At 40.3% G+C, this 12,970-nt stretch overlaps 1 protein-coding gene across 2 annotated transcripts in view; it reads left to right on the top strand.

The window, feature by feature from the left end:
* Nucleotides 1-12,970, top strand: part of CD320 (CD320 molecule) — a 279,707-nt gene that overhangs the window by 248,472 nt on the left and 18,265 nt on the right. For both annotated transcript variants that reach the window (XM_044090684.1, XM_044090683.1), the window contains one exon: nt 8,221-8,359. In XM_044090684.1, the coding sequence (XP_043946619.1) occupies nt 8,221-8,330 (110 nt within the window). In that variant the 3' untranslated portion in view covers nt 8,331-8,359. The remainder of the gene's footprint in view (nt 1-8,220; nt 8,360-12,970) is intronic.

The following is a 12,970-nucleotide window of genomic DNA, read 5'->3' as shown; positions in this document are numbered from 1 at the left end:
CATATAAAGGAACGGATCGACCACGTAAATATATAAAACTGAAATTTATTCAAAAACAAGAAAAACGGCAAGCGCTTTCACCCATAGGCTTCATCAGGCCATAGGTAATTAAACATTTAAATCACTTGTATACCTTCAGATACATTTATTAATAGTGACATCACTTCCTGGTGTTAATTACTATCTTTCTAATCAAATAGCGCTTGAATAAAATGACAATCCTAAAACATTTCATAAAATAAGTAAGAAATCCTTATTATTCTAGCATTCAAAAACATGCATTTTGCTATGATGTGACATTTTATATGCTTTCTCCTATAATAATACATATAAAAAGTGCGCTAAGCTGTATATTAAAATATACATATAAAAAAACAATAGCCTATGCACTCATAGCAAAATGCATATTTTTGAATGCTAGAATAAGGATTTTTTGCTTATTTTATGAAATGTTTTATGATTGTCATTTTATTCAAGCGCTATTTGATTAGAAAGATTGTAATTAACACCAGGAAGTGATGTCATTATTAATAAATGTATCTGAAGGTATATAAGTGATTTAAATGTTTAATTACCTATGACCTGATGAAGTCTACAGGTGAAAGCACTTGCCATTTTTCTTGTTTTTGAATAAATTTCAGTTTTATATATTTACGTGGTCGATCCATTCCTTTATATGAATAGTTGGTGAAGTGAATGCTGCCGGAAAGTTGGAATATATGCATTTTTACATTGAATTTATGCATAACTATCGAGTAGAGTTATTGACCACAGCGTGGACTCGAGATATCGGTTGATACACTGGAAGCACCAATTATTTGGTATATAGCAGCTTTTTTGTGCTACTTTTACGTACATACTGCATTTATAGTGGATATACTGCCTTACCGCTCTCCTATTTTAATACCTTACATTTATTGAACGACATTGGAGAAGTGTTTCAAACAGCCATTATTTTCTTCATTTTCATTTTTATACTTCTAAAATGTTCACTACAGTACCCAAAAATGAACAACTGAGTAAAACGCAAAATTCCAGACTGCCAAATGGCCTGTCTCTTAAAATAATGGAAAATGTCAGACTGTGGCAGTTAAGGCACATGACCTAAACACACTGGTTCCTGTCTTTGAAAAATATCTGCCCCCCCTTGCGATTTCAGTGTAAATCTTTCTGGAAACAACAAAATAGTATTCAGCTACAAAGAACTTCTAAGATTGTAATATCGAACTCTGAGATTCCAGTACAACACACCTCTGCATTGCACTTCACAGCTTTAGTTACTTGAAAGCATGGAATTGTAGCCATGGCATGTTACAGTACAACTGATCTATTCGATGATTTATATTTTAGGTTAAATGTAGAGGACTTTTTATTTTTCTTATATTGACAACTCAACAAAGAAGTATTTTGGCCATTGTTATACTCCTCGTACTGAGCAGAAATTGACCGCAGCACCCAAAATGAAAACAGAATATAATGCAAAATTTCAGGATGTGGCAGAAAAGGCATGTGAACTAGAGTCTACTTTATTCATGGAATCTCATTTCACTGAATTTCATTTCACCCCGACCACATTGCTGAAAACACAAATTACTGAACTTGTTTCACTGAATCTCATTTCACTGAACTGAAGTTAGTATATATAGCACTGTGTAGAGTACTATAAGGCAAGTAAAACGGTAGTTGCCCTTTTCCGTACTGTCGTGTGATTCTGGAGTTAGAATATATAGTTATGGGGGGGGCACAGCCCCACACCTTGTTTGTTTTATGTTGTATTTTGCCAAAAACTTCAAAACTATACATTTTAAGCAATAGAGATGCATAGTTGCAACACCAATGACTAACTCTCTCCAGAAGAGACAATATATACTCAAACTAAGTTGGGGGCTACACCTTAAGACTGGCTATTACCTTTAATTCATTTCATAAAAATGCTTTAAATCTAGCCCTGAATACCTAGATGACCAGATTAGTGTTAGTGTGTTTTGCTCACTGTGTTCAACTAGGTAGATCACATTTAAGAATGAGATCTGTGGGGTTTAGAGTTTCTTTTTAGGCTGCAGCTACATCCTTGAACTTTGGCTCCTAAAACAGGGACCAGATACACTTATATATAATTTTTGGACAGTTACTTGTTTTTGTAGTTTTGTGATAGTGTACTTGGCAATGTTCCAAAATGGCATTGGCAATGTACAAAAATTCCTAGTGCTGTAGGACCTTGTTACCGGCCTCTACCTCCTGAGGTCTTCCCCTGCACAGCGTAAGGCAGAAAAGAACTTCGCCCTTTTCGAGCGACTACTCTACTTTTGCCCACAACCTGTAAAAACAAAACAGGTCTTCCCCTGCACAGCGTAAGGCAGAAAAGAACTTAGCCTTTTCGGCGACTACTCTACTTTTGCCCACAACCTGTAAAAACAAAACAGGTCTTCCCCTGCACAGCGTAAGGCAGAAAGAACTTGCCCTTTTGCGACTACTCTACTTTGCCCACAACCTGTAAAACAAAACAGGTCTTCCCTGCACAGCGTAAGGCAGAAAAGAACTTCGCCTTTCGACTACTCTACTTTTGCCCACAACCTGTAAAACAAAACAGGTCTTCCCCTGCACAGCGTGGCAGAAAAGAACTTAGCCCTTTCGGCGACTACTCTACTTTTGCCCACAACCTGTAAAACAAAACAGGTCTTCCCTGCACAGCGTAAGGCAGAAAAGAACTTGCCTTTCGGCGACTACTCTACTTTTGCCCACAACCTGTAAAACAAAACAGGTCATTATCTGGTCATTTTAGTATAGACTTTAAAGTAAAGTATTATTTAAGGGTCCTCAGCACTAGCACAAATCTCCTAGGCTTACCCAAACAAAAATCCAAGCTTGTTTGCATATACTCCACTTAAACTACAGAACACACTCTAAAACTAAGGCAAACTGCTATAAAATTGTAAAACAAGCTCCCAAAGCATAGGCATTGAACCTGGTGTTTGTTTAGATGAGATTACTCACCTGCAAGTTAATTATTCAGGAGTTACATCTTGAAACCTGGGCTCTAGTGGCTTAGTGTAAACCCCGCTAAAATCCAAGCTTGTTTGCATATACTCCACTTAAACTACAGAACACACTCTAAAACTAAGGCAAACTGCTATAAAATTGTAAAAACAAGCTCCCAAAGCATAGGCATTGAACCTGGTGTTTGTTTAGATGAGATTACTCACCTGCAAGTTAATTATTCAGGAGTTACATCTTGAAACCTGGGCTTTAGTGGCTTAGTGTAAACGCCCCACCCCTATTCTATCCCTGTTACAAAGGTTTGAAATAACCCTTGTCTGGTGCCTTTAATTTCAAATTCCTAGTGCTGTAGGACCTTGTTACCGGCCTCTACCTCCTGAGGTATGTATTAAGCTGTTATTCATTGTTCCTAATAGACTGTTAAATGTCTTTAAGTTGAATTGTGTGATTTAATAGTAACTGATGTAACTCTTTTTTGCTACATAGCTACATAATGCAGTATTGAATGGCATGAATATTGTAGCTACTTGTTTCTTTAAAGCTAAGTTGTGTCTCTATAGCTAAATGTGTTTGGTAACCAGACTTTAGTATGACAAGCTCTTTGCAGAGCTGTTCATTAGAGTGAAAATTGAGAGCCTTCTGTATATTTTTTGAGAAGCAGGATATTCAACATTCAACATTCTTTGACTCTCAGTCATAAGGCACTGTTGCAGTAAAATGCTAATGTGTTATAATGATTTATGCTATATGTAAAGATATGTGAAGATTTTACTAACATAGTTTAGGGGTTTCCTCGGGTAGTCTAATGTTGTTTAAGCTACACAGCTGCTTCTGACTGCCTCTGAAATCAAGCTCTCTCTCTATCCCTCCCAGGTCTTCCCCTGCACAGCGTAAGGCAGAAAAGAACTTAAGCCCTTTTGACTACTCTACTTTTGCCCACAACCTGTAAAACAAAACAGGTCATTATCTGGTCATTTTAGTATAGACTTTAAAGTAAAGTATTATTTTAGGGTCCTCAGCACTAGCACAAATCTCCCTAGGCTTACCCAAACAAAAAATCCAAGCTTGTTTGCATATACTCCACTTAAACTACAGAACACACTCTAAAACTAAGGCAAACTGCTATAAAATTGTAAAAACAAGCTCCCAAAGCATAGGCATTGAACCTGGTGTTTGTTTAGATGAGATTACTCACCTGCAAGTTAATTATTCAGGAGTTACATCTTGAAACCTGGGCTCTAGTGGCTTAGTAACCCGCTCATGACACTGCTGCTCGCTCTCGGCTCCCCTGCCCCCTATTCCCACCTGCCCCCAGTACTCGTACTTTTATAACCTCAAACCACTCCCTCTACTGTCCACTAACTTCCTGTACCTCACTACCGCCCTCTAAGATCAAACGGAATATGACACCACCCAGGAAGCTTATCATACTAACTCTTTTTCCCCTCCTACTTGTCCCTTACCTAGCTACCCTATATGAAACCTGGTCTTACATAGGCTTCCACCACCCAGGCTGCCAAACCAACCCCTTCCCCATAATTAACAACAGAGGCCATGACTCAACTCCCTACTCACCCACCTTGTTAGAACTCGAACGCTATGTAATTATCAAACCTACCAATATTAGGCCAAATGATAAACATTACTACAAACTTCTACTCAAAGCCCTCAAATTCATTACCACTCTGAATCACAGACTAGCCACAGATGGTGATATCCACCCCAACCCTGGCCCTTCCCCTCCACTCAATTCTAATTCCACCCTATCCTCCCCTCCACTTCTCAATCTAAACTCTAGACCCTTTAACTCTCTTCTGACCTGTCATCTAAACATCAGAAGTGTAAGAAATAAGATTCACAACCTACATGCCCTTTTAGCTACTTGTTCCCCAGACCTACTATGTCTCACAGAAACCTGGCTTAAACCAAGTATGAAAGACACACAGATAATCCCACCAGGGTATGATATACTACGAGCAGACGAATAACTCGTAAAGGTGGCGGTGTAGCCATACTTTACAAAAATACATTACAAATCTCCCTTGCCTCTCCACAACCCCTCCTAACAAACAATGCCGAATTCTACTTGTAAAACTTCAACCAAACAAACATAAAAGCATAAATATAGCATGTATTTACATCCCCCCAGGCAACAATAATAACAAAACCTTAGAGGACTTTCTCCACTGGTTAACTCAAACTCACCCCCAGGAATCCATAGTGTTAGGTGACTTCAACATCGATTGGAATTCCTTCTCATCTAGCTCCCCATCTAGCAGCATAAATCTACATGGCTTTTCTCAGCTCATATCCACTCCTACCAGACTAGGTAAACCCCAAAACAAAGACAGCATCCTGGACTGGATCCTTACTAATAAAGATCCTGACCAGTACTCAGCAGGTACTCACCCAGAGGACATGAGTGATCACTTACTCACCTATGTTATCAAATTCAAGAAAATCACCCCTTCTTACAACCATAAAAAATCAGGAACAATAATAAATTCAATGCCTCCATTTTCCAAACTGAACTTAAATCCCACAACTGGACAATACTCAAGTCTCTTCCTCTTGAAGAGGCAGTTATCTACTTCAACACCACCTTCCTCAAGATTCTAGATTCCCATGCTCCAATACGGTCCATTAGAACTAAAACCAAAACCGCACCATGGCTCTCTAAGGAAACAAAATCCAAAATCCTATCTAGAAACAAGATGTGGGTCACATGGCGTACCTCTAAAGACCCACACTCCCACCAAACCTTCCGGCAACTTAGAAATGAAACTAAAAGAATGATCTTAAATGATAAAAACTTCTTCCTCCACCTCCAACACAAACACCTTAATAATCCACAAAAATTCTGGGCAGGCTTAAACAAGCTCCTGCACCCAGGCCAGGCAACCACCCCCACTCCAATAACTTGCAAACAACAGTGCCCTGTAAACATTGCTAACACATTCAATAGTTTCTTCACAGAAACTATACAATCCCTGGCCACACAATTCAAACAAACAACCAGCCCACTCCACTACCCATGCCAGCAGAATACTACAACTACATCAGATCATCTATTTACCTTCGATCCAGTACCCATATCCTTTATAACATCTCTTCTTAAAAACTAAAACCCACTAAGCTAGCAGCTGACCTTCTCCCAGCTGAGTTTCTGCAAAAAGCAGCTGAGGCCATTTGCTATCCCGTCTCCATAATCATAAACCGTACCTTGTCAGAAGCCTTCATCCCCTCCATATGGAAAATGTCCCACATTATTCCTCTCCATAAAGGTGGTAGCTCACTAGAGCTAACCAACTACAGACCTATAGCTATACTCTCACCCCTGGCCAAAATTATGGAAAAGTGTGTCCACAAACAACTGATGGAACACCTCACCAAAAATAAAATTCTAGCTAACTCCCAACATGGCTTCAGGCCAAATCACAGTACCACATCAGCCCTACTATCCTTTTCTAATACCATCAATAACTTCAGAAACAATAATAAACTATCATCTGCTCTTTTCTTAGACCTCTCCAAGGCCTTTGATATGGTGAACCACATTCAACTCCTCCATACATTAAAAAAACTATCACTCAGCAATTCCACGCTGAAATGGTTCCAATCCTACCTGTCCAATAGGCAACAGGCTGTTCTATGGCAGGACAAATTATCTGCATGCCTACCTGTTACACTTGGAGTTCCCCAAGGATCTATTCTTGGCCCTCTTCTCTTCACCATCTTTGTTAATGACCTGCCCACAATCACCCCCATGCCACATGCATTCAATATGCAGATGATTCAACTATCATCAGCACTGCCTCCAACCTGGCAGACCTCACTGCTTCAACCCAAGACACCTTCAACCTAATAGAAAAATGGTTCTCAAGTCGACAACTAGTTCTCAACCCCAACAAACAAAACTACTTACTTTCTCACCCACTAACAAGACTCTTCCCCACCTTCTCTATTACATCCTCCAATGGAATCACTATATCACCAGAAGCTCACACAAAGCTATTAGGTGTTACCATTGATAACTCCTTAAATTTGACACCCATTTCAATCTTACCATCAAAACCGTCAATAAAAGCTTGGCTCTCTATAAAGTAAAACACTTTCTCACTCTTCATGCTAAAATTACAATTGCCAGCACACACCTACTATCAACTCTTTTCTATGCCTCCCCTCTTTACAAACCTAAACAAGACAACCCTTAACAAACTTGCTTCTTGTTACAATCACATAGCTAGATTTGCCACAAATTCCACCTTTAGAACGCACCACTGCACTAACTTGAAGCAACTAGGGTGGTTAGAGTTTTCCAGCCAACTCCATTTCAACCAACTCAAAATGGCTCACCAGATACTGTATCACCCAGAGAAAACACCAGCTCTGAAAAACATCATTCACCCCTATATTAACCTGCAATCTTTACGCTCCTCCAATAAGATCTTAGCTCAAACTACCAAAGCCAATAATTCTGCTGGGGATTCTCTATTCTCAAACTTTGTAGGTAAAATGTGGAACTCCCTACCGACCATGCTCACCTCAGAACCCTCACTCCTACAATTCAAAAAAGCTTAAACCCCATCTCAATACTCTCTGGCAATGTCCCTGTTCCAAACCTGATTAACCACTATCATTTACCCTTCTCTTACCTCACTATCCTTAACCGCTTTTTAACAAGGCGCCTCGCCTTTGTAACTGACCTATGTTTTTTTTTATTTGCTGCTGTTGTTTTTTTTTTTCCCAATATGTGATGTATCTTTATATTGTATTTAGAACTCCACTATCTTCCTTTTTTTGCATTAACAATGTTCATATGTCAGTTATGTACTTGGAGCTTTTCTCCCCGGGCCTCTGCTGAAAATGGACATGTATCCAGTCGGACTCTCCCGGTTAACAAATGTAAAATAAAATAAATAAAATAAATAACATGCCTCTAGATAAAATATTTACTATTCCCATCCTTTTTTTCCTGCACAAGTGCCTTAATACCTGGACAACGCAAAAAGATCAGGATTTTAACAGAAACTGGTTGGTATTTTCCTGTTTATTGACCATTGTAGCCCAGCTGGTATGACCATGAGAAGTGTCAGCCTTCCTACTCATCAGAGCAGTGTATGTCCTGAGAGAACCTCAAAAGCAGTTTGTAATACGGCAAGCACTTACTGGCATTAACAGACTTCATATCATTCTCTAATCTTCTGACATGCTTCTCTTTAGACTATGCAGAAGGCCACCTTTACTGGACAGACTCCAAGCTAAGAAGAATATCTAGGATTGATTTGATGGTAATCAGAGGAAGACTGTTGTATTGTCCAAGGAATTTTTGACCGCTCCTTTTGGCCTTGCGGTTTTTCAGGTGAAGTGGACCTTTTCTTTTGCTTGATTTCTGTTTTGTTATACATTATAGGCCATTGCTTTTTGCAAATATTGTATCATAAAGAAAAGAAATGGATTGTAGTGTTTTTAGTAGATGAAGACCCACAAAGTTAAGTATCCAACACAATTAATACTTTAAGAAATTGGTATCATAATTGATTTAAATAGCTTGCAGTCCCAGTATGTGCTTTGGAACTGATGCATTCTTATGTTTGATTTTATAATCCCAGAATGTGCTTTGGAACTGATGCATTTTTATGTTTGATTTTGTAATCCCAGAATGTGCTTTGAAATTGATGCATTCTTATGCTTGATCTTGTAATCCCGGAATGTGCTTTGGAACTGATGCATTCTTAACATTTGATTTGTCCTCTGTTGCCTAGTTGTAATCCCAGAATGTGCTTTGGAACTGATGCATTCTTATGTTTGATCTTGTAATCCCAGAATGTGCTTTGGAATTGATGTGTTCTTATGTTTGATCTTGTAATCCCGGAATGTGCTTTGGAACTGATGCATTCTTAACATTTGATTTGTCCTCTGTTCCTTAGCTGTACCCACACACAAAGGGCGAGTCCCTGTTAGATTCAGACTGCACTTATATGTCCCCACTCTTGATTCTTTTGTTTCTCTATTTTGCTGAGCTGTGTTGCAGGCTGTGGTAGGATGGTAAGTCTTTAGAGATGTAGTCTGATGTTGTTAACCCGGTTTTGGACAGCAGTCTATATCCTCCATTCTGTGTTGAGCAGATGATATGCTGCTGGGTTTGCAGTGCATGTTAGTTATTGGAGTTAGCACATCCACTCACCTAGTCAGTGCTTGGTAAGTGCTGGTCAGGTGGCATTGCCGTCTGTTTCTGTGAGCTGCTGCAGAGGTAGCCTGTCCGCCAACAGGTGGTGCTCATGCACCGAGGCTTTGCTGCTTCAGGTGTCACCTGGGTTAGTCAGGCAGACACCAGCTGCTCATTTCCATACCTTTTCACCTGCCTGCCATCTTCGTGCATTCACGACTTTATTCTTCTGCTCCACAGAGCTGGCAGACTTGGCCTGCACTCTGATTGTAATACAGCACATGATGGTTGCTCAATGCCTGTTACAGCTCCTTTTAGTGGTTACAGTTACTGGCTTGGAATGTCAGTAAGTCTTTCAGTTTTATATGGTATGCCTTCGAATTTACACTTAAAGGTAGATGCAGTTACATTTACCAGGTAATTGTCATAGAATGCGTTGCTTTAAAATGGATAGGGTAACATCTCCTGCTTTTAAGCTTTCACTGTTCATGTTGGAAAAACTGCTGGAAATGCCAGCATTGCTCTGTGGTAACTGCTTCAAGAGCTTGGATAAGGTATGCCCTGCTGCTTTGGACCCGGTAAGAATATGGCAATAGTGAGGTGCAGGTTTCTGTCCCCTACAGTACAGCTCTTTAGAGTGTGTAGCTTTAACTCCCAGTGGGTGTGGCTAGAGCCTTTAAAAATGAAGTTTTCACCTTACAGTTCTAACAAGCACTCCTTGACAGAGGTCAGATATCAATACAGTTATGTTTGCCATCACATGTGCTTGAAGATAAAATATTCTGATACCTTGTATGTAGTCTAGTTTTGGAATTATTAATGCAAATATGAACAAGCAATATTTGACACCTAGAGGTATCAGTAGGAGGTAACTGCAGAAACTCCTGGAAGCGCACTTGGCTGTACTGATGCTCAAGAAATGGACAGCCTTGTATAGCTAAGTGACCTCCAGTATACTAGATGGCATGAGACTCTGCATCATAGACCTAATGAGTTACTTATTTATTATTTATTTATTTGACATTTGTTGGCCAGGAATGTCTGACTGAGCAATAGCCCTTTTTCAGCAGAGGCCCGAGGAGAAAAGCTCCACAAAATAGCAAAACAAGGTTACCCAGACAACATTCTTTGAGAACAGTGCAGACTATATAGAGTGTACAAGTTAGTTACAAAATGATTCATCTGATGAGAATATACAGAACATAAAAGAAAAGCAGTAGCTGAAGTGATTACAAATCGCTACCATAATTGGTCAAATATATAATGAAAAAGGCTGTAGGATTTAATAGAGTCTGGGGGGTAACAGGCTGTGTAGAAGATAGGTTAAGTAGTAGCGAGAGCAGTTAGATCTAGGAGAATTAGACAGTGGGAAAGAAACAGGGTGCTGGTGGAGGAATAGTTGAAGGGAAAAAGATGGAAAGGTCAGAGAGAGTGGGATAGAGGGGTATTTCTAAGGGAGGAAAGTTGAAACTGAGACTTTACAGTGACCTGTCCAGGAACTTACTAGGTATTCTTTTAGAGCTGTTTTGAACTTGTGCATGGAATATTTCTCTAATGAACATGGGTACCTTGATCCAGGATAAGGCAGGAGAATAGCTGTATAGATTTTGGTTTATTGATCTTTTGGGATTTTAGATTTGCAAGTGTTGTTGATCAGAACTCCTGTAGTATCTAGAGGGAGTATAAAGAGAGATGATTGATGAAATACCTGGGCAGAAGGAAGGCTTGTTCAAGATGGATTGAATGATAAGAAGTTGAAAGAGCAGGAGTTGATTATGGAATTCCAGTTTAATTTCATAATTTTCTGTGGTTGGATAATTGCAGAGAGCAGATCTGGGTAGATGTGGTGAATTTTCCATTTTTGTATAAATATCACTTTGAGTCACTGAGACATTTTTCCTTTTGGTGCCGGTGGGGAGAGAGGTGCAACTTAATGTAACTGTATGTGGGTCTGAATTGAAAGGTCAGAATGTTAGAGATGGGTGTCAGATGACAGGATCTGTTTCCTTAAGTGATTTGGAACACTATCACGTTTGTGTTGCTTTGTCCGTTGGTTAAGTTTGTCAGTACCATTTAAGGGCTCTTAGTAGGGTAACTCTTTTTAGATGACCATTTATGGTGTACTGAACGGTAATGAATTGAACATTAGAAGTTTGGCAGTAGCAGCAAGGATGCTGGAGAAATTTACAGGTAACTGAATAGTGTAGAAGACCAGAGATCTAAAAGTTAAAATATGGTACCAAAGTGGTAATTAAGCATCTGCTTGGCTCTGGTGCATAGAGGAATAAAGCCGTGACTGTACCCTAGATGACATGCGTTTAAACAACGTTTTTGCCTGGAGTCAGAAAAAACATGAGTGCACAGCATGTGACCTGTGTTTGAGGTAGTGGCATAGAAAGTTAGAAGAACTGGGGAGCATTAATGGGGTGAGAGTGATTAGCATTTGCTGGCTTACCTATTCTTAGAAGGGGCAGTTTGACCCACTGGAACACTTACAAGTGTGTAGGGTTAGCTGGCAGAGTGTGGGTCAGGGTGATGCCACACTGCTTAAAGCCAAATAATGCTTGCCATGTGTGGTAGTTATGCATGTGCTGTTCCAGGGAGCTGATGTAGGGGTAGGGGGGAGTGTCACAGCTGCTGTTAGGGGTGGGTGGTGTCACAGCTACTAAGGGCTAAGGTGGAGTGACAGTTGCAACAGGGCTGGGATAGTGTCACAGCTGCTATTGGGTTGAAGTAATGTCAAAACTGCTATAAGGCTGAGGTAATGTCACAATTGCTGTTAGGGGTGGGGTAGTGTCACAGCTGCTGCTAGGGTTTGGGTGGTGTCACAGCTGCTGCTAGGGCCGGGGTGGTGTCACAGCTGCTGCTAGGGCCAGGGTGGTGTCACAGCTGCTGCTAGGGCTGAGGTGGTGTCACAGCTGCTGCTAGGGCCGGGGTGGTGTCACAGCTGCTGCTAGGGCCGGGGTGGTGTCACAGCTACTGCTAGGGCTGGGGTGGTGTTGCAGCTGCTGCAGTGGTGGGGTAGACTAGTTGGAGGGTCTTCCACATGATTGGATATCAGGCCTGTTTCCTAATACAGGGCTGTTGTCCATGAAGGGAAGAAGTGGCCTGATTAGGATATTTCCCTGGTCAGTGAACAAATGGGGCTGATTGTTGCCTTGTTGGATGAATTAATGGATTAGTAGGGCACAGGAAGGAGAGCCAGTGAGCAGAGTATTGGGGTTAAAACAAAAGGTACTGGAACATGACTGGTAACAAGCTTCAGTGTGTCAGTGCAGCAATAGATAATGTAAATAAGTAGGGAGGCAATACTAAACTCCTTTCTGCAAGTTCTGGGAATTGAAGTATGAAATGAGGTGTGCTAGACGGGAATAGAAAAGGAACGGCCAAAATAACTGAAAGCTAGGATATCTCTTGGAGTGTCTTAAGGAGCACTAAATAGGTATCTGCTCAAGATGAAACTTGACATCAGTAGTATTATGGAAGGTTACTGAAGGGGTAAATAATGATCTTCGTCTAATAAACTTGTGAGTTACAATGTCAGTATTCAGAAGAGGATGTACATGGTGTTTCCACTGAAATCAGCAAATGGCTTATGTCTAAATCAAGGACAGTGAGAGGTAACTGGGAGTTGTAGCAAGAGAGTTTAAGGAAAAGCAATAGTGCTGGGACCTTGCAATATGGTAGGAACTTGTATGGTACATTAAACTGAGATGCTGGGCATGGAAGTCAAGATGAAACTAATTGTTTTATTAAAAGTAAAGTAGGAGGGAAAATAATTGCGGGAAAGTTGTAATTCTCGTA

The sequence above is a fragment of the Protopterus annectens genome, chromosome 13.part0 (assembly GCF_019279795.1).
Source record: "Protopterus annectens isolate FY-2018-M chromosome 13.part0, PAN1.0, whole genome shotgun sequence".
Classification (NCBI taxonomy): Eukaryota; Metazoa; Chordata; order Ceratodontiformes; family Protopteridae; genus Protopterus; species Protopterus annectens.
This window is presented reverse-complemented; position numbering and strand designations above follow the sequence as displayed.